Genomic DNA, 20,286 nt, shown 5'->3' on the forward strand with positions numbered 1-20,286 from the left:
TCCCAAAGAAAACATTCAGCAGTAACTGTCACCTTGCTTAGTCGGTATTCTGTCCATAAACAAGTTCTTGAGAAATTAGGAACCCGTACTTTTGACGTCAGGATAAATATCTAAAACTCTGTGTGGTGATACATGCCTATGATATACTACTTAGGCAGGAAGATTAGAAGTTCAAGGTCATCCTAGGCTACATAGTGAGTTGAAGCTAGCCTAGAATATACCCAATCTCAAAATAGATATGATGATGATGATGATGGTGATGATGATGATGATGATGATGATGACGACGACAACAACATTGGCTTCATGAATGCTCAGGTTCTTAATCTGGTCCAGTTAAAAATCGGCACTCTGGGGGCTAGTAAGATGGCTTAGCAGGTAAAAGCTTTTGCTGCCAAACCTGACCACATGAGTTCAATCCCTAAGACCCATCTGGTGGAAGAAAATAACCAACCCACATCGGTTCTCACTGTGCACCCCACGCTGCCCTCGAACTCCTGCAGTCCTCCTTGCCTCGGGCCCCTGAGTGCTGAAATCACAGGTGTGAACCTCCACATCCAACAAATAAATATAGTGATTGATAACATAATAATAGATATACTGACATATACCTCCATGACTTCGCTTTACCAAAAAGTTCCTAGGCCGATATTATTTCAGCTAGCAACTAGCTGAATTGAAGTTACCTTTAAGACCAACTTTTAAAACAGAGCAGTCTTGAAACGCGTAAGTAACAATGCCATACTTTTAAACGTGAAGATCATTCTTTTAAAATGCAAATTGAGATGGATAAATACATATTTATAATCCTTCTCTCTCTTCTGAGTGAGACGTTCAACTGGAAACTCAGAATCTAAGAGTATTTATTAGGGTCAGAATTTCTTTTCTATGCTTGATGAATCTCCCAGCCTTGTTTCTGGAAAGCTATGCCCAAGAACATTCAGCACAACAATATAGGCTGTGCCCTGAGCAACCTGAAGAGCACTGTGGCTATGCAGGGGGTTGTCTGTCTGTCTATTTGTTGAGTGATGAACCACTTGGTTGAGTTATTGCTTGAGGAAAACCACCAGCTTCCATTCCCCATTCGATATTTTTCATGAGCCATAAAAACCTCTTGTAACTTGGATGTCATGAACTCGTCTGATTGAGGCCAAACCTGGATAAGACCTACTCAAAGTGGTGGCCTAATGTGTCTGGATTAGATGCCAACGTGGTCATTTGCAAGTCTGTCTCCTTCAGCCTTTACTAAGATATCCAAAGCTTTGTCTCTCCCAAGATAGAGTCGTTGCTCAGGGGCCTTGCTCAAGAGGCAAACAGCGCCCCCCATGTCTGTATTCTGTGACTCTGCGTAAGTTCCTGGGGGCAAAAGCATAAATGGTAACAAGATGCTGATAGTCCAGGAGCCAGGTCTCCCTTCTACCTGGGACAGACAGACACTTAGCTTCCAGTTCCGTTTCCTGCCTCTCCTCCATTCCTTCCGATCTCTCTCATGAGCCACTTGTTTCCCTGCCTGCCAGGGGCATAATGGTGTCTGTACCACTACAGTGTGAGAATCACAACTGAAAGTGGGTCCACAGCATCCAATTTCACCAAATATCGGTCCCCTCATTCCCTCTCTTGTACTGTAGAGGCTGCAGTTACCCATAGCCATCCCTCCCCTTTCCTGCTACCACCTTGTCCAGAGCCCCCTAGAACAGTGGTACTCAGATTTCCTAGTGCTTTAATATGGCTCCTAATGTGTGGTGACTCCCCAATCATAAAATTATTCTCATTGCTACTTCATGACTTTATTTTTGCTACTGTCGTGAACTGCAATGCAAATCTCTGGTGTGCGGGATATCTGATTTGTTACCCCTGTGAAAGGACCATTCAACCCACCAATAGGCTCATGACCCACAGGTTGAGAAACCCTGCCCTAACAGGTTCCAGCTACTTCTTAGTCCCAATAACCAATGGATGTCCCAAATGCCTGGTAAAGATAGAGCTGTACAATCAGGTCCAGAATAGCTCTTGTAAGAAAAGGGAGAGAAAGGAAGGTGCTCAAGTGCTTCTGAGCAAACAGTGTATAGGACACCCTCTACTGTCCCACAGTGACTCTACAGTGTAAAAGCTCTAAAATGCCCACTACTATACAGTTCTCAAGACTGTGGCTTGTCCTCATCTTGGTATCCAGAGCTGAAATAATTCCCAAACTTCATACCCTGGCCAAACACAAAAGGAAAATAGCACAAGTTCTCATATCCCTGGCCAGACTAGAGCCCTCTCTAAACTTCTGGGACAACCAGAAGCCACCTAGCCCGGCATCCACCAGACCTCTTCCTTTCCTGCCCCTTGTGTCAAGGTTGTGCCAAGGACCCCAGAGTTGATGGTTGATGTCTGGCTTTTTTACCTCTGAGGTCACCCCATTCCTGCTCTATACAACTGCTTTAGCGCCTCCATTTGCTTAACCCCCTGCCCTAGTGCTTCTGGTATCCCATAATGAAGCTAATGGACAAAAGGGAACACAGTTAGCTTTCCTGAAGCTGGAGAGCTGCCCCCAGCTTCCACTCTGCCGACTGACCTGACCTATTGCTGCTACTGCTGCTGCTGGGAATCCTGGTGCATGCTGGGAAACCAAGTGCATGCCGGGATTTCAGTCAGTTCCTCCATGCATTTTGGGGTTGCTTGGAACTGTGAGTTTCTAATCCATGGCGTGCGCTTCTTGAAATGAAGCTAAGAACTTCATGAGAAGAGAAGAGATGCCGGTGATATGGAGCAGAGGGGCAGCACAGGTTGAGCAAGGTACCTAAGAATCGGGGATGCTCAGGACACAGATTACATGGACTTGGCCAAGAAGACCCAGAGGGAAGTGTATTGCTGTCTAGCATGGAACTGATGTAGAAGTCTAGATTGCTATTACGGTCAGCAAGATCTAAATCCTCGGATAAATTGAAGTTCTATTCATCAGCCAAGGCCCTGGCTGATCCTAAGGAGACCACCCAGCATGCCATTGGATCCCGGATCACAAGTAAACATAATTGCATGTACGAAAAAGAATTAGCCTCCTCCAGACTGGAGATACAGCTCGGTTGACAGAGTGCTTGCCTAGAATACACAAAGGCCTGGGTTTGATTTTTAGCACCACACAAACCAGGCGTCATGATGCACACCTGTAATTTCAGAACTCAGGAAGTTGAGACAGGAGAATCAGGAAGAAGTTCAAGATCGGCTATGCAGCAGGTTCAAGGGCAGCTCTGGAGTTATAAACATGAAGACAGCAGAAGCCCTACCCCTCACGCCCCAGGCCTCCTGGCTTCCCAGAAAGGTGCAAATGAACAAGTCTGAGAGATTCAGTTCTCACTGTGACTACTAATAAATTAAGGCAAATGCAACTGACATACTAATTTGAGTCTTGCAAAGAAGTTCATCCAAAAAGAATGCCTTGGAAGCAGAATGGCAGAAAAGGAGGAGGAGCCCACCTCAGGCAAAGAGGTCTGGGCACCCAGCTGAATCACAGAGTCTGCATTCACTAACTGAGGATCTAGCTAGTCTTAGCCAACATTTAGCCAGCTTCGCATGTTTGACCAGATGCCCATCCAGAAATGAGAACTCATCGAAGATGCCCACCTGCGGCTTGAAGCTGGAAGGAGACCACAAGGGAAATGTTGAGCAAGATTTTGTTCTCCATCTCTCATACCTCCCCCCCAAAAGAACCCTCAGGCTTCATCTTCACAAAAACCCTTGAATCTTATTTACTGACAACAAAGACACTCTCTACAACCTGGAAATTCTAATGAGCTTCACGCAAAATTCCCATATGGCCTTTTCTTATGGCTCTATATGCCCTTCAGACCACTTCTAGATGGCTCATTCTGGAACATGGCTTGCATCTTTTCCTTGTCTCACAACTGCACAGGAAACCAAGAGAAGCAAGACTTCTAACCAAGCTTCAAGAATTCCACTGCCAGTTTCTTTGCCTACTGCCATGGCCATGGTCAATCCAGATGTCCAGCTTCTTGACATATTCACAACAGAAGATTTCCTGAAGGAACTTTATTCTCAGACTCACAGAAGGCATTTGGCTTCAGAAGCACCAGATCTCTCCAACCCGGAAAAATGGCTCCAAGATTGCTCATCAAGAATCACACACATTGCCAGTTGTGGTGGCTCTCGCCAATAGGATTTGCTGAAGGAGGCAGAGGCAGGAGGATCACCAGTTGGAGGCCAGCCTGGGCTATGAATTTTATGGAGATTATCTAATTTTTTAAAAAAGACAAAAAAAAAATCACACACATCTAAGAAAAACTGTTTGGATCTTTGGCTAAGATGGTGGCGCCAGCAGCGGCAGCAGCAGCAGCAGCAGCAACGGCTCTCAGGAAATCCAGCCAGGTCCCTTTCAACTTCCGGAGCGCAGCAGGGTCGGCCACCCATAATGAAGCCATGGTGCTCATAAATGGGCAGCAGAGGTCCTAATGGTGGCCCTTGGTTTCTTGCAGACATTGATGAGTGCCTCTCAAGCCCTTGTCTGAATGGAGCCACCTGCGTGGATGCCTTGGACACTTTCACATGCTTATGCCTTCCGAGCTACAGAGGGGACCTGTGTGAGATCGGTACGGCCGTCTCGGCTTCAGCTGACCTTACTAACCGCTGGTCTCCTCTTCCCTCACCCTTTCCCTCTAACCACAGGTTCCAGGCCTGGGCTGGGGCCCACAAGTCTACCTAGAGAGCCATTCTGGGGGACACAACTAAGAAGCCTGCCTCCCGGTTTTAACTCTTGTTCTTGCTCTTTCCCCTTGGGGACCTTCCCCTGAAATGTTGGCTGATGTGACAGCAGGATACGAGTATATTTTGGGATGTGGGGCTCAGGGAGCGTTGCAAATTCTAACCTTTTTCCAGGGCTTGCAGACTTGCTGGCTGGACCACGCAGAGCTCAGTGCATGTGTCCCGCTAGAACGACACAGCATCAGTCCTGGAGGAAGTTATGGGTAGCCTCAGTGGGTTCTCGCTTTACTGATTGATGGCCACAGATCTTCTCGGCGTGATCATGGGCACCGTCTTGCTGTGTTCTCCGTGGGAGTTTCATGTCCTTTCCGTGACCCTAGGGAGCCACAGTACCATGCTAACCAAGCTGCCCTCCTCTTCTCCTGGCATGAAGCTGTGGTTGGTCCACTGTGGCTTTTGTCACCAGTATGCTTTAATCGTGCATGAACAGGAACCGTGCATGCCATCCTCTCTCCATCACACCCTGGCGGCTGCCTTCCCAATGTCTCACTGGTCCCTGCTGTTTTTCTTGCTCCCTCGTACAAAGCAAAGGTCTTGCCTGGCAGAGCGGTCTTGTTGCAGGGTGCAGGGGCTGAGCTTCTTCTGATGAGCCTTGTCAACACCTCTGCTTGTGCATCTGTGGGCCAGGAGCCCTAGGTAGGACCAGGCTGACACCCAGCACTCTTATTAATGGTGCTTTCTAGGCCTGTAAGCCTTTCTGGCCTCAGGAACTCCCAGTGCAGAAAAGGAGACCTGAGGCATTAGGCGTTAGTCATTGGCTCATAGAAAGTTGGAAGTGTGCATGGGCTTGAAACCCTTTTCAACAAATGCTTGTTAGAGAAACTTCCAGAAAGCAGCTGAAACTCCTGGTAAATCTTCCTTCGAGCCTGAACAGCGTGAGGAGGTTATAAGAATCACACATTCCTTGGAGGCATTGCCAAAGGGTACAGCCGATGGAGGAGCTTAGGGTTCCCGTAGTAAGGCAGGAACACTCATCTTTCCTGTGCCTCCTGCCTTCTATCTATAAGTCAGGTGTGAGGGGTCTCAGCTGGGCAGGAATAGAAAGTACAAAGAGTTTCCCTCCAAGATGCCCCATGGGAGAGAGGTCTGGAGCATCCACACAGACAACAGCACTGAACTCATCCGGGAAAGAGAGCCTCTGCTGCAACAGGGGCTGGCTTCCACAGAGGCCAGGCTCTGCATCCTTATAGACCAGGAATGCGGTTCCAGAGCCACTCACCCAAGCCCTAGGCCTGAGTGCCCAGGGAGGGAAGGCTCTGTCACAACCTGCAATGCCTCATTGGGATCTTGTGCCTTGTCACTGCTTTTTCCAGCCTTTTTGGAAGTCTGACTTATGTTCACTGCTGGCGTGGTCCTCCCAACCATGGCCAACTCCTTCCCTCCCTGACCCTTCCTGCCCAGCTCAGCCCTCAGGGTCTGTCGTGGCGTAAACCCTGGCCCACAGACCCCGGGGATGGTGTCACTATCTCAGTGCTGACATCCTCTGAGGCCTCCTTAGCCTCTTTCCAGATGTTTATCTTAAGGAGGGCACTGGTATCAGGGGGATTCTCTTTCTCCTGGCCTCTACTCTGCTGCTCTCTTCTCTGGCAGCCGGCCTTCTACTCCCCCTCTTTCCCAGCCTTGACAAGCACCCACCTCTTAGTCCGAGGAAGACTTCTTCCCCTCTGGGAAACTCCCTGTCCTCCCTGGAACAGCCGGAGTATTGAGACAACCTAGTTTGGGAGCTGCCCCTCATCTTGAAATACCTGTGGCAGCTCCCTAAGCCCCAGGCTCCTCCCCCTCATGTGGAGGCTCCAGGCAAAGAAGGAAAAAGAGATAGATTTAGAGCTCTCTCTGGTGCTCTACTGACAGATGTTTAACTGCTAACTCTCACAGAGGAGAGGGAGTCCTAACAGGAGGCTTCCTTCCAGTCCTGAGGTAACAACCCTTCCACCAGGGCCAACCTCCAATCATATGTGCTGCTACCACAGTGAGTTAGCTCACAGTCTCCTCTTCTGGTCCTGATGAGCTAGCTCCAAGATGTCCCCTACTCTGCCCCTAAAGATGACTCCAGGACTCCGAACCAGGCCCTCCTCCAGCACACAGCATCTTTTTTCAGATTAGGCCATGGTGGGGCTCTGCTAGCACCAATTCAGGGACCTGGCACAGCAACACTTGCCTAGCATTCCCGAGGCCCCAGATTTCCTTCCAGAACTGTACAAATTAATTAGAATTAAACAAACAATATAACAGTGGCAACCAGCTCAGATCCTGGCCTAAAGCTTGCTCTTCTTTGGACTCCCAAGAGTTCTTGAGAGTCTCTGGCCTCATACAAGATTCTGTGAGGAGGAGGGTACCAGCTCCATCGTGTGCATCCTGTTCTCTGGCCTCCGCCTGTTGCCCCATTTTCCCAGGACACCTCAGAAACTCTCAACTATGTTTTTCCTAAAACTTCCAAACCCCCCAGCAGACTGTCCCTTTGTCCCCCAGCCTGCTGGACCCGGCCAGCCCTCCACCCACCCACACAGGGTATGAATCCATCCATAGGAGGAAATCTTAGGAGCCAAAAGAAAAGATCCTTTCCCAAGGAGCATACACATGGAGGTTTCCAAAAGTCAGATGTTACTGGCTTCCTACCTGAGCCTCTTTCTAGCTGAGCATGTTGCCTCTCTCCAGGGCACAGCATTTAAGGTGGATTAAACATAGAAGTCCATGCCACAAGACTGGCAACACTCCAGCCTTGCCCCCTGTTCAAGTCCCTGACCTGTGTTGCAGACCAGGAGCAATGTGAGGAGGGGTGGACCAAGTTCCAGGGCCACTGTTATCGACACTTTCCTGATCGAGAGACCTGGGTGGATGCGGAGAGACGGTGTCGAGAGCAACAGTCACATCTGAGCAGCATTGTCACTCCTGAGGAGCAGGAGTTTGTCAACAGTGAGTGTGGCGGGGGCTGAGGGGCACGGCAGTGAGAGAAAAAAATCCTTGCTGGTCAGAAATGAGCAGACTGGAGATTGGGGTGGACAGCACGTACCTTGGGTATACAAGGTCAAGCATTGCAGGAAGGGAGAAAAGGATACAGGGCTAGAGATAGGGTGCCTATTGGGTGCACTGCAAGGCTGTGCTGGAAGAAGAAGGTCAAATGTTCCCACAGTTTCCTCAGAGAAGACACAGGTCACTGGGACCAGCAGCCCCAGCTGACCCAGGGCAAACCCTGACGGTCAGAGCTATCCTGGGCTAACCCTGTAGCTGTTACCTGCCTATACCAGCCTGAGGAGGTGTTCCAACACATACCACAAACATGCGGATCCTGAGACCCTTGCAAGGTCCTTAGAAACCAGTGGAATGCTTCTAGGAGCCATTTGCCTCCTTCCTCCCTCTCCTTGAGTTCCAGCCCCCAGTGAAACTCAAGTTGAGTACCAGGGCAGGGTACCCAACATCAAGTGCAAGCCTATCTTCCCATTCCAGAAAATGCTCAAGACTACCAGTGGATCGGTCTGAATGACAGGACTATCGAAGGGGACTTCCGCTGGTCTGACGGACACTCCCTGGTGAGTTCCCAGAGAATGAGTGGGAGAAAGACCCCAAGAACAGCAAACTCACTGAGCAGATGCTATCAGGCAAGCACAAGCAGGAGCCATGTAGGAAGAGGTTGTGTCTCTTTCCTCTGTGTCTCTGGAAGCTGACCCGGAGCTGGGTAGACGTCACAAGGGAAGGCACAAGATGGGGAAAGGAACCTAAAGAAAACGAAGGTGTGATAGCAAGCCACAATAAAAAGTATGTGACGTTTGAGTTTCCTATGTGTGAAAAACTGGTATCTACTCAAGGCATAAAATACAGAGATCACTAGACAGTGTGAGTAGTAGCTACAGGTCAGTGTAAAAACTGAATTTTACTGGGAATGAATCCTTGGGGGTTATGAGCTTCTGAAAAAGAATCAGAGTCAGGCTATATAACCAGGTGCCTAATCTTAAATCCATAGCATCCAGGATGATCCTGATAAGATCAGATTCCCAGCATCCCAGCAGATGCCTTACAACTCAGATGTTGGAGGGAAAGGAAGAAGGAGATGGGGGAGCTGATTGGGAGAAAAGTGGGGTGGCCGAGCCAAACCATACTGCTTCAGCCTTTCCCTTACTATTTTGCCTCTCCTGTCCACAGCAATTTGAGAAGTGGCGTCCAAACCAGCCTGACAACTTCTTTGCCACCGGAGAGGACTGCGTGGTGATGATCTGGCATGAGAGAGGCGAATGGAACGACGTCCCCTGCAATTACCAGCTGCCCTTCACGTGTAAAAAGGGCACCGGTAAGAGAGGTGCGGGAGGAGGTTCAGGGGGAGGAAGGAAGCCGCTCACTATGTGATCTGAGGCGAGTTCTCTTGTCTCCTAGCTACTGGGAGCATCCTCAAGAAGCACATGGGTGCTGGTGTGAGGGCCTCTCGTGGGCAATTACAGGGCCAATGGCAAGAGCAAGATGACTCCTGGGGACCTTTCACGGGGAAAAAGAGTCATGGGCTAGAGGATAGGATCCTCAATGCCATTCGTATGCCAGTCCCTCAGATGTCAGCAACAGAAAGTCACCCCTAATGGTCCCTGGGTGAACCACCCTTTCTTTGGGGCTCTAAAATTGCTAGTCACAGAATCAAGGATGTCAGGCCTAGATGCTTTAACTTTAAGGCCGTCGGCATCCCAGTGCTTAGAGAACCAGGCCTGCTGCTGCTGCTCCTACTCACAGCCTGTATCCTCAGGCCTCCCGTTGGGCCCCGCTTTCCCTGGCTTTAGACATTTTTATAAAGAAGTCACAAGTGGCTTACTGGAATGTCCTCTTTCCCCATCTTTTTCCCCTTTTTACCTTCTCCCAATTGTTCAAGACCCCTTTTATATTCCCTTCCCGCCTCCCAGAGCCACTGAGGAAGCCAGAGGTTAGAACTGAATAGCTCAGGATTCTTGGCCCTGCATTTTTCCATCAGTTCAGGCTCAGCACAGGGCAGCACAGCCTAATCCCTCTCTCATCCTACCATGGGCTCTGGGATAACCTTGACTCCGCCCACATGGGCCAACACAGAAGATATCATGAGACCCCTTCCTAAAAGGCATTTGTTCCTCAGTGGCCTGTGGAGACCCTCCAGTGGTGGAGCATGCAAGAACCCTCGGGCAGAAGAAGGATCGCTACGAAATCAGTTCCCTGGTGCGGTACCAGTGCACCGAGGGCTTTGTCCAGCGCCACGTGCCCACCATCCGGTGCCAGCCCAGCGGGCACTGGGAAGAGCCTCGAATCACCTGCACAGACCGTGAGCATTGCCCCCGCCCACCCCCTGGTCTCTCACATGGCACAGAGTCAGGTTCCACCAAAAAGGTCTTCTTGCTCTCCCCAGAGCACAGAGGTAGCTAGTACTGTACTGTAGATGCCCTACCATGGTAGGGGCTAAGCCACACAGGGATGACATTAAGGGTCTCTCCATCAAACACGACACTGGTCCCCAGCACAAGGGATGATGCTGTTCCCTAAAAGGAGGTAAGAAAGCTGGTAGCCTGGGTTATGACTATCTTCTAAGCCTAAGGGAGTTTAATAAGAATCCAACCCAGGGGAGCAGGGTGAAAGCAGCTTTGGGTTTCATTATGAAACCCACAATGCACAAGGACCTTGTTTCTAACCTTGGCCCTGTTTCCTCCCCTCTCACTGCTATTTCTCACCTCCCTTTTGCTGCAGCCAACACCTCCAAGCACAGGCCACAGAAGCGGAGCTTGAGACCCACACGGAGGAGCCGCCCCAGCATGGCCCACTGAGAGGAGCTGCCATAATGTTCCCAGGATGCTGAGCCCAGCGGCCGGCCATGCCGACCGTGCATCCCACCCACATGGTGTCTTCTTGTCGCTTTTTGTCATATAAGGAATCCATTAAAGAAGGAAAAAAAAAACCCACATTGTGTGTGCCCCACTCCCCATATCACCCAAACTGCATTTAATTTATCCCCCTCTCCCCCCCCAAAAAAAGCCAAAGCAAATTTAATGTAACCCATGGACTGAGTTTAGAGACATTTCTTTGATTTCCCACCGTGCCTTTCTAGGGACCAGCGCAGGGACAGGGTAAGAAGGAAGGGGTTAAATTAAATAAAGATTATTTTTTGTTGTTTCCTGACTTTACCCCAGAACAGTACAACGGTTGGTTTCGTCACCTCCAGGGAGCCCAAGGGGGCAGAGAAGACACTGGAAGGAGACAGGGCCAGGGAGGGAGGAGCAGGGCAGATGCCGGAGCTTGAAGGCCTCAGAAGAGGCAAAGTACAGCTTAGTGTGTTGGACAGTAGGAGTGGAGGTCTGTGCCATCTCTGTGGGAAGGAGCCTGGGGCAGGGGGCAGGCTGGCCAAAGGGAGGTGAAGTGGCCTTTCCTCCATGGCCCCTCTCCTAAGGACCTTTCATCTGGGTCGACCACCCTAGCAGGTGTCATTTCTCGGCTGGACTGGGTAGGGGCACTTCCTTCCCAGGGGTGCTCCGCCGTCCCCTTCCCTCTCCCCACCCCGGGACGGTGCAGGCACCAGTGTTCCATGCACCTATTTATATTTTTAAAAAAACTAAAGATTATGATAATTATAATAATAAAGACATTGGAAGAGATCTATTTCTTTTCTATTCCTTTTTCTTTAAAAGAAGAACTCTATGTTTTATTTAAGCCAAAGGTGACCATGATCTGGGACCTCTATGGAGTCACACTTTGATCACCCGATTCCAAAACAGTGTGTGAGTCCTGTGTGTTCAGTCACAGCTAGCTGCCTCATATTTGTCAGAATGACACTATGTTTGACCGACTCTGTACCCGAGTGTATGTGAACACGTGTGTAGACACATGTGACCTATTTGTGTGTGCATGCCTGAATGTGCTTGTCCCCCAGTGTCATTCAGTGGTTTGAAATGCAGATTTGCAAGTGGGCACCCTGGAAACTTAAGACAAGGCATGGTGTCTCAATGAGCTGAGACAGGAGCACTGAAAGATCGGGGCCAGCCTGGGCTACATGGTAGGACCCTGTCTCAAAACAACAGAAGAAGTACATGCCCATACACGCAAACACATGCCTGAACACACATGCATGCATGCACTCGAGCACACACACACATACACACAGAGAGAGACATGTATACACATACAGAGACACTCATACATACGCATACAGAGAGAGACATATACACAGAAAGAGACACACATACAAACACATACAGAGACACACATGCATATACACACACATGTGCGAGCACACACACACACACACTTTAAAGAAAAGAAAAGCTGAATAAACACCTGATTGTTAAGCACCAGGAGATATCTAGACAAAGTACAGGTCTGGTTCTCTGAAGCATTATTAGGGTGCGGAACATGGATCCTCAGCCTCTGAGACCCTCTAGAAAGTACAGGAGCCCCTGTTTCATGTAAGGCATCCCCTATTCTTCTGAGGCCCTCAAAACTGGGCCATCATGGGGTAGAAGAAGGGGACCAAATCCCCAGTGGCTGGGCCAACAACCTGAGGCAGGTATGCTGTAGGTTAGACAAGGTCAAACCAAACCAGCATGTGGGGTCAGCTCAGGGGAAGACTGAGGACAGAAGTTATCTCATGCTTACCCAGGGCTGGGATCCCTAGTCCCTGAGACTGAAGGAGACAAAGGGTCAGATACAGTGGTCATCTGGAAAGGAAAGAAGGGGAGTCTTTGTTGCACCATTTGTTAGCCAAATAAGGTACACATACTCAGAGAGTCACTCCTAAGCAGGGGACCTTGGAAAGGAGACCTAGACTCTTTGGGACCATGAGAAGAAGAGAAGTTCTCTCTTGCCTAAGTCCTCACCCACAAGTCTGAGGACCCTGTGCAGAAGTGTAAAGAGTTAACACTCAGCCTTCTTCAACCTATAAGCTGAGGAAAGGGAGCTAGTCACGGCCATTATCTGTGGTGAGCACTGGTTTCCTCCAGTAGGGATGGTAGTTGTACCAGAACATGACACAATGAAACTCAAATACCTCAGAGAAGGATGCCAAGAGATTTAAGAGTTGGGTCTGAATAATAATAATAATAATAATAATAATAATAATAATAATAATAATAATGATAATAATAATAATAATAATAATAATACCTTTAAATGTTTAAGTTGGGAAGTATAAAAACAATAAAAAAATTCCCCTACCCACAAGGGACAATGGTCCACCTGATAGGCACTCAGCCCAGGAAGTCAGGGGCAGGGCAGATGCGCAGCTGGTCACCCTGCTAGTCTTGGCGATAACAGTAGACACCATAGCGGGTGTGGGGGTCTGGGAAGCCAAAGGTCCGTACCCCAGGTTCAGGGGGGCCACAGTTGAACCGGGGGTGAAGGATGGGGTAGCGGGCACTTCCATCTGCCAGCCAGCCAGCATCACAACGATCCAGCCCTCGGAATTTCCAAGCAGCAAAGAGCTGGCCCACTGTAGAGATCTGGGCGCCATCTTCCCGACAGGCCTCCCTGGCCTCTGGCAGCGTCAGTTTCTCAGGGTTCTCCAGGTAGTACACTCGCCCTGTGGGAAAGCGGAGCATTTGAGTGCTATACAACATAGAAAGCAGCAGAGCCTGCCACAGGCCTTAACCCACCATCATACCTGCCACAGGATTGGGGTTGCTCTAGTCATTTCTGTATGCCACAGTTGCATTCTGAATGGGCACCCAGCCAGACTGAACCAGTCTCCCGTCTGCCTTTTACTAAGCACCTACTACATGCCAGCAGACATTTTTTTTTCAACTAAGTAGCCAAGGAGGACCTTAAACTTGAACTTGAACTCGATCCTCCTGCCTCCTCCTCCCAAGTGCTGAGGTTGCACTATTCAGCACCGAACAACCCTCTGTTTTTATTTAACTTCCGGTGAATGATAAGGGCGGTGTCTCAGGAAAGACATGGTTTGTCTGTGCTGACACACAGCCCAACATATAATAGATGCTCAGAAGGTTTCTGATGAATGCATAACCAATGGAGGCTGTGCAGCATCAAAGGACAAAGCACCGAGAACTGTCGGACACATTGCCTTCAGAACTGTTAACACTTCAGACCTCAGGCCAGGTCAGGCAGGGAGAGAAGAGCAGAGGGTTCTGGAAGCTCCACAGGCTCCCCCTCGAGTAACCATCAAGCCTAGCAGGCCTATGTCTAGCCATTCCACTCACCCTTGAGGGCAGCAACAAAGCAGAAGACATCATAACGGTGCAGGTGGGGGTGGCGCTGGCCATAGCTTCGAACACCAGGTGCCAGACCCAGGCCTCCACAAGGCTGCCGGGGCAGTGCTATAGGGTACTGCACAGAGGCATCCTGTAGCCAGCCTGCATTGCACCAGTCTAGGCCTTCCTCCCATGCTCGGAAAAGCTGCTCAAAAGAGGCTACCACAGCATCCTGTTCCTGGCAGGCCTGTTGGGCCTCGTGGAAGTTGAGCTGGTAGCGCCCTTCACGGGGCTGGTAGGGAAAAACCACACCTGGAAAGGAAGGAAGAAAGGTCTCAGAGGGGTTGGGAAGAAGGTCTCAGAGGAGTCAGAAGGAGGAGGCAGGAGCTTTTCATCCCCACCAAGATGCACATGCATCCAAAACACAGACTCTGATAGCTCAGCAAAATTCTGAGTTCCTGTCTACTACCTAAGCCCAAGAGGAGCCTTCTCCTGCCTCTCACCTTCCTCCTAAACCTGAGCAGCGTTCCCAGAAAGTACCTATTGACTTCAAGTCAAAGTATCTATTAGTCCATCAAGTGACACCCCTGACTATAGACAGGATAGAAGACAAGACCATCCTGTTGTGCTTTGGGCTCCAGGGGTGAGGCTTAGCTCCTCTCCCAGTTCTAAAGGTGCCTTTAAGTTTACGAAATACAGCAGTGTCTGCATGTAACATCTGTACATTCTCTAGTCTACATCAATTTGCCTGTTAACTGCTTAAGATCCTGACACGAAGCCCACAAATCACGTCATCCTCATGGATCTGTGTGGTGCTGTGTGGTACCTGTGGTGAGCTCAAGGCTTACTCTTCTAAGGCTTTCTTCTGCATTTGAGGCACAGGTGCATACTTTGATTTATGAGTTGGTTCATCTCTCTAGTTGTATCCATTATTTATTTGTCTGTCTGTTTGTGTGTTGGGGCACGTGCATGAAAATCAAGAAGCAGGCCATAGCAATCAGTTATTCTTTTCCATCACATGGGTCCTGGGGATTGAACTCAAACTGTCAGGCTTAGCCACAAGTGCCATTACCAATAAGCCATTTCCCAGGCCCCTCTGAGGCAGTTTAATTTTCAGACCAGACAGGAAAGACCAGCTTCATAGGTCATTAGCAAACACATCGTTTGGTTGTTTGATTGGTTGGTTGGTTGGTTATTTGGTTGTTTGGTTAGTTGGTTGGTTGGTTGGTTGGTTTGGTTTAGTTTTTGGAGAACTGGTCTGAATAATTTTGTATCAACTTGACACAAGCTAAAATCATCTGAAACCAGGGAACCGCAATAAGATCAGACTGTAACCAAGCCTGTAAGGCATTTATTAATTAGGGATTGGAAGGGCCCTGCCCACTGTGGGTGGGGCTACCCTGGGCTGGGTTCTATGAAAAAAAAAAAAAAAAGCAGACTGAGTAAGCCCTAAGGAGCAAGCCAGTAAGCAGCACCCCTCCATGGCCTCTGCATCAGCTCCTGCCTCCAGGTTCCTGCCCTGTTTGAGTTCCTGTCCTGACTTCCTTGGATGATGAACAGAGCTATGGAAGTGTAAAAAAAAAAAAAAAATCAACCTTTCATTCCTAACTTGCTCTTAGCAGGTGTTTTATTGCAGCAATAAGAATCCTAATTAAGATAAGGACAAAGTCCTTGCCATGTAATCCAAGCGGGCCACAAACTTGCAGCCCTCCTGTTTCAGCCTTCTAAGTACTGAGATTTGTGCCACTGAGCCTGGCTTCTTAATGGGAAAAATGTCTTAAAAGAATGAAAGAAGCCGAATGTGGTAGCTCATACACTCGGGGAGCTGATACTGAGGACTACAATGAGTTTAAGGTCACCCTGGGATATATAGGGGCACATAAAACCTGAAGGGAAAAGGGTTGGGAAGAGCCCTTAGTTAAAAGGCCTGAGGCCAAGGATACCCAAGGGCAGGGAGCCTCCTTTTTGAAAATTCAACACACATGTTCCCCTCAAAAATTACTATGCTAGCAGGGCGTGATGGTTCACTTCTATAATCCCAGGACTCAGGAGACTGAGGCAGAAGAATTACCATGAACTCAAGACTACTCTGGCCTACAAAATGAGATCCTGTCTCAGAAAGCAAAAGCACAGAGTAGGGTATGGTGGCACAGGCTCAGGAGGCAGAGGCAGGCAGCTCTGTGAGTTCTAGGACAGTCAGGGCCACACAGAGAAACATTACTTAAAAACAAAGAAACAAACAAAACAAACATGTTATCGTGCATGTTTGAAATCTTATTTTATAAAAAGTTATGTATTTATTTTTTTGTTGGTGTGAGCTAGGTTGAACCTAGGATTTCATTCACACTGGCTACCACTCCACCACTGGCGTATATCCCCAGCCCAACTTAAAACTTGTTAAGTATCATTCAGTCCCTATCAAGACGAAGCTAAGGGTCCAGGAGCAGGCCTTTTCCTCAGCATGTGCTGTTTAGAAGCAGAACCTTGAATAAGTGTCACCCTGTGGCCAGGCACCTGGCACAGCCAGACTGGGGAGCATTGAAGTTCATGGGCCCCGACTGGGTGGGGGTTGGGAGGTACAGCGGTTAGTGATTGTATGCCTGGTCCTACCCTGAGTTCTCATTCATTGTAGCCTCAGGGATGAGGGCCCCCTGTTTCTCTAGGCTAGCCCTGATGACCGTTCCCTGTGATAGCCCAGACTTCAGAATGAGCAGTTTGACCGTGGTTAGGCCTTGCAAGCAGCAGGGATAGGGATCTTTTCCAGGAGGCAAATTCATTCTCAGTATTCAAGGCAGGTAACAAAAGCACCGCTATTACTTGCCCAATTGTTTCCTTGTTTGTTGTACCCAGGGTTTCCGGATGAGCCCTGCTTGGGAGTCGAAGTTGGAGTGGGCTGAAATGGGGTCAAATAGTTAGATAAAGGCACGCTGCTCCCCTCTAAGATGCAAAGGAGCCTGAGCAACAAGGAGGTCTCAAACTGGAGCCACCAGATAAATGACTCATAGGGTCTGGCTGGTTCACACAGCACTAAGTTTTCTTCTCAAAGTACATGATTTTTACATACTACTCCAGAGAGTCCAATGGCTGGCTATGTGACTCACTGACTGACCATTTACCCATCATGCCCGAGACCCTGAGTTCTTATCCCCCACAGCACACACACAACATTTTATACTTAAATATGAAAATCTAACAGCAATAGGCCTGCATTCTTAATTGGTATCACAACTGGCCTAAATTAAGTGGATTTCTTTACATGGACTGGGGTTCAGCAGTGCACCCCAGGCTCTACCAGTCTCTACTGTCTCCCCTCCCCCGTGACTCTTCCATGTTTATATGTCCTGCTGACTACCCGTACTGAAACCTCAGCTCTGGCTCCTATGAGCTGCGGAACCAGCTCCCATTGCTCTCTTTCCAAACAGGACCAGATGAGAGGGAATAGGAGGCAGCGGCTTCTGGAAGTTGCTCCCTGAGTTCAAACCCCAGCCCTGCCACCTATCAGCTACATAACCTTAAATATGTTCCTTGATCTCTCCTCATTTCCTCCTCTGGAGAACAGGGGTCATGACGCCATAATAACTTCCTTTTAGGGTTGTTTTAAGACTTAGACGTGCTTACCTGTGCAAAGTGTAAAGGTCTATGCCTTCTCTGGGTCCTTTCCCCCTCCCTCGGGTCCCAGTGGCACCATTCAGGGCCTCACCCTGAAGCTCCAGCTCCACCAGGCCACTCTTGTCTTCCAGCCCATCAATGACCTCACAGCGGTAGCGCCCAGAGTCCTCCAGCCGCAGGTCTCGAAGCTCCAGCGAGACTTCCTGCTGCTTGTCCTGCCTCAGTTGAACTCGCCCTTGGTAGTCCCCAAAGGAGCGGTGCCTCTGCCCGATGGCCACCAGCACGTCCTGCTCCGGGGCTCCATTCTCTGACAATTTCCACCACTTAACACGCACATGTCTCGGGGATGCCAGGGCTGGCTCATAGTGGTAGTGGCAGGGCAGGGTCACGTTGGCTCCTTGGTGACTGAACAGGGACTCCTCAGTCGTCTCCACCACTAATTTCACGCCACTGAATAGGCCTGGGGACAAGGTGGGGCACAGATGGGACAATGGTCTTGCAAGGCTTACCCATACCCTCGTCCCAAGCCTCAAGTGTTGTGGGATGCAGAGAGTCACCCTGCCCCATTCCTGCAAGCGCCTGCTCCTCCACTCCTCCGCTACCCAACCATGTGACTTCGTGCCTACTTCCACTGAGTTGTGTGTGCAGGCACACCCATAGGAAGGCTGAGACAAAAGGATTAACATTAGTCTGAGACCAGCATGAACTACATGCAGTGAAACTCTGTCTCAAAAAAAGCGAGAGAGGGTAGCATCCATTCCTTGAATTTGTGTGGGCCTTGCCCCCCTTGCTTGCCACTTGGATGAAAAGTAGAAATGACAGTCCCATTGTGCTTGGGAGCTCTTGTGGACTCCCTCTTCTCTGAGGACATTGATTGTCAGTCACTAAGAGTACAAGCCCAGACGTGCCTGCCTAGCTATGAAATTCTCAAGAGTAAAGGAAAGAAGACGAAACCATTTTCTAAAAACAGCTAATAAGTCATGTCTCAACTCCAGCCTCCTTGTGACCCTTATGTGAGTAATTGATTGATTTTTTTAAAATCTCCCAGCTAAGGCTGCTCGGAGTTCTCCTCAAGGAGAGAATTCTGCTGATTACAGGAAGGGAAAGCAGATAGACCAGCACATTCCTCCCCTAATATCTAAGCTTAGCTATAGACTAGGTGGCCTCACAGCATACAGCAAATTCTGAGATCCCCATAGATGCTCTCCCAACATCCACAGGTGCTCTTCTGTTCATCTTATCTGGCTGCTTAATGAATAAACTCTCGTCTGACCTAAAGTTCTTTTTGCTGCACAGTTTGGCAAGAGAAGACCCACACACCCCACCCTCACTCCCAACTTCCATCCCTACACTCAAGACTCAAAGAGAAACTCAGGATACACATGGAGTTGTATTCCCCAAAGAGAGGCAGGCTATAAGATCAGAAGAAACAGAGCCCACTCCAAACTGCAGAGTTCAATTAATAGGTGTGCTGTTAAGCAGCCATGTTTGGGAGTGTTTGTTCTACATCCAAAGCTAACAGGCAAGCTATTCATGGTGGTTCCTGCCTGTGATCACAGATCTAGGGAGGTGAAGGCAGGAAAGTCAGAGCCTCAAAGCTGTCTTCAGCTACACAGAAACGTCTAGACTGTCATAAGAAGCTATGGGTGTAGCTCAGTTAGGAGAGTATTTGCCTAACATGAACAGGCCCCGGGTTTAGTCTCCAACCGTGCATCTGAATGAGTATAAAAGTGCACACGTGTAATCCCTGACCTTAGGAAGCAGAATCAGAAGGATAAGAAGTCCAGACCAGCCCCAGTGGCATAGCAAGTTTGGTATCAACACAGGTTGCATGAGACCTTGTCTCAAAAACAAACACAAACAAACAAGCAAACATAATTTGAAATGCTAACTGCCGTGACAAAAACTTCACCAAGGAACAAGGCAGCTCCAGTGAGCGCCCTGCCTCAAATATTCCTGAGTCCACTTCATTCCACAGTGACCAGAGAAAAGCACAGCATACCTCCTTTATACAGTTAGAGCCAACTGTTGGCCAGGGCTCCTCCTGGTCAAGGCAGGAGACTGCCAGAGCTCAGGGTCCAAATGACAGAACTCCCTAAACAACAGAACTCACTGCAGGAACACAGTAACTGCCATCTCAAAAGCCCCATGCCCCAAGGCCACCCAGGCAAAAAGAGGTACACACACCCCTGTGACTCCAAAGTCCCTTCTGCAGGAGACACCAAGGATAGCTACACTTGGGCTAGATCTTAAAGAACTAGCAGTTCTAGGAACTTGGGCCATCCCAGAAGAACTCAGAGTATCTAAGCCATCTCTTCTCATCTTAAAAGCAAAGCTTGTCCACCTCTGGAGGCCCAGACAGGGAAGATCCTGCAGTCTCCAACCTAGCCTGGAACCTACATATCACAACAGAAGCCAGGACACAGGCCTAGGAGCCACCCACCTTCCCTGTGGCCATTGCCTTGGGTCCTGCTTTGCAGACCATTGGAATAGTAGAAGCCATTGTAGAATGGAAGTCCCCAAACACAGGAGAGAGGCGAAAGAAGGACAAGGAACAGCAGACCCATCCTGGCTGGCGTGGTGGCAGTGCCAGGGTGTCTTGAATGAGGCTGGACCCTGGGAAAACTGCAAAGAGAAAAAAAACAAGCCAATTACAGAAGCTCCACTCTATCGGGCTGCGATTCCTCTGTTCAGCATCCTTCATACACACACACACACACACACACACACACACACTCAATGCACATCACAGAACAGGCACTGTCCTCAGTGCGCAACAAGC

The 20,286-nt window shown here is 49.2% G+C and overlaps 2 protein-coding genes across 3 annotated transcripts in view; one reads left to right on the forward strand and one right to left on the reverse strand.

Moving 5' to 3' along the window:
- Positions 1 to 10,523, forward strand: part of ACAN (aggrecan) — a gene marked incomplete at both ends in the record, with an annotated part of 31,156 nt that extends 20,633 nt beyond the window's left edge. Inside the window, 6 exons of one of the 2 annotated variants that reach the window (XM_080914866.1) lie at positions 4,476 to 4,589; positions 7,516 to 7,674; positions 8,206 to 8,288; positions 8,899 to 9,043; positions 9,845 to 10,027; positions 10,447 to 10,523. In XM_080914866.1, coding sequence (XP_080770992.1) covers positions 4,476 to 4,589; positions 7,516 to 7,674; positions 8,206 to 8,288; positions 8,899 to 9,043; positions 9,845 to 10,027; positions 10,447 to 10,523 — 761 coding nt within the window. The remainder of the gene's footprint in view (positions 1 to 4,475; positions 4,590 to 7,515; positions 7,675 to 8,205; positions 8,289 to 8,898; positions 9,044 to 9,844; positions 10,028 to 10,446) is intronic. The other variant, XM_080914867.1, reaches the window with a different exon arrangement.
- A 2,460-nt stretch (positions 10,524 to 12,983) lies between these two features.
- Positions 12,984 to 20,071, reverse strand: HAPLN3 (hyaluronan and proteoglycan link protein 3; the record flags this gene model as incomplete). The annotated part of the gene is made up of 4 exons (XM_080914458.1): positions 12,984 to 13,267; positions 13,905 to 14,207; positions 17,596 to 17,964; positions 19,948 to 20,071. 4 exons carry the CDS (start codon positions 20,069 to 20,071, stop codon positions 12,984 to 12,986), a joined length of 1,080 nt encoding a protein of 359 aa, XP_080770584.1.
- Positions 20,072 to 20,286: the final 215 nt, after the last annotated feature.

This window comes from Micromys minutus (assembly GCF_963924665.1).
Source record: "Micromys minutus genome assembly, chromosome: 3".
Taxonomy (NCBI): domain Eukaryota; kingdom Metazoa; phylum Chordata; class Mammalia; order Rodentia; family Muridae; genus Micromys; species Micromys minutus.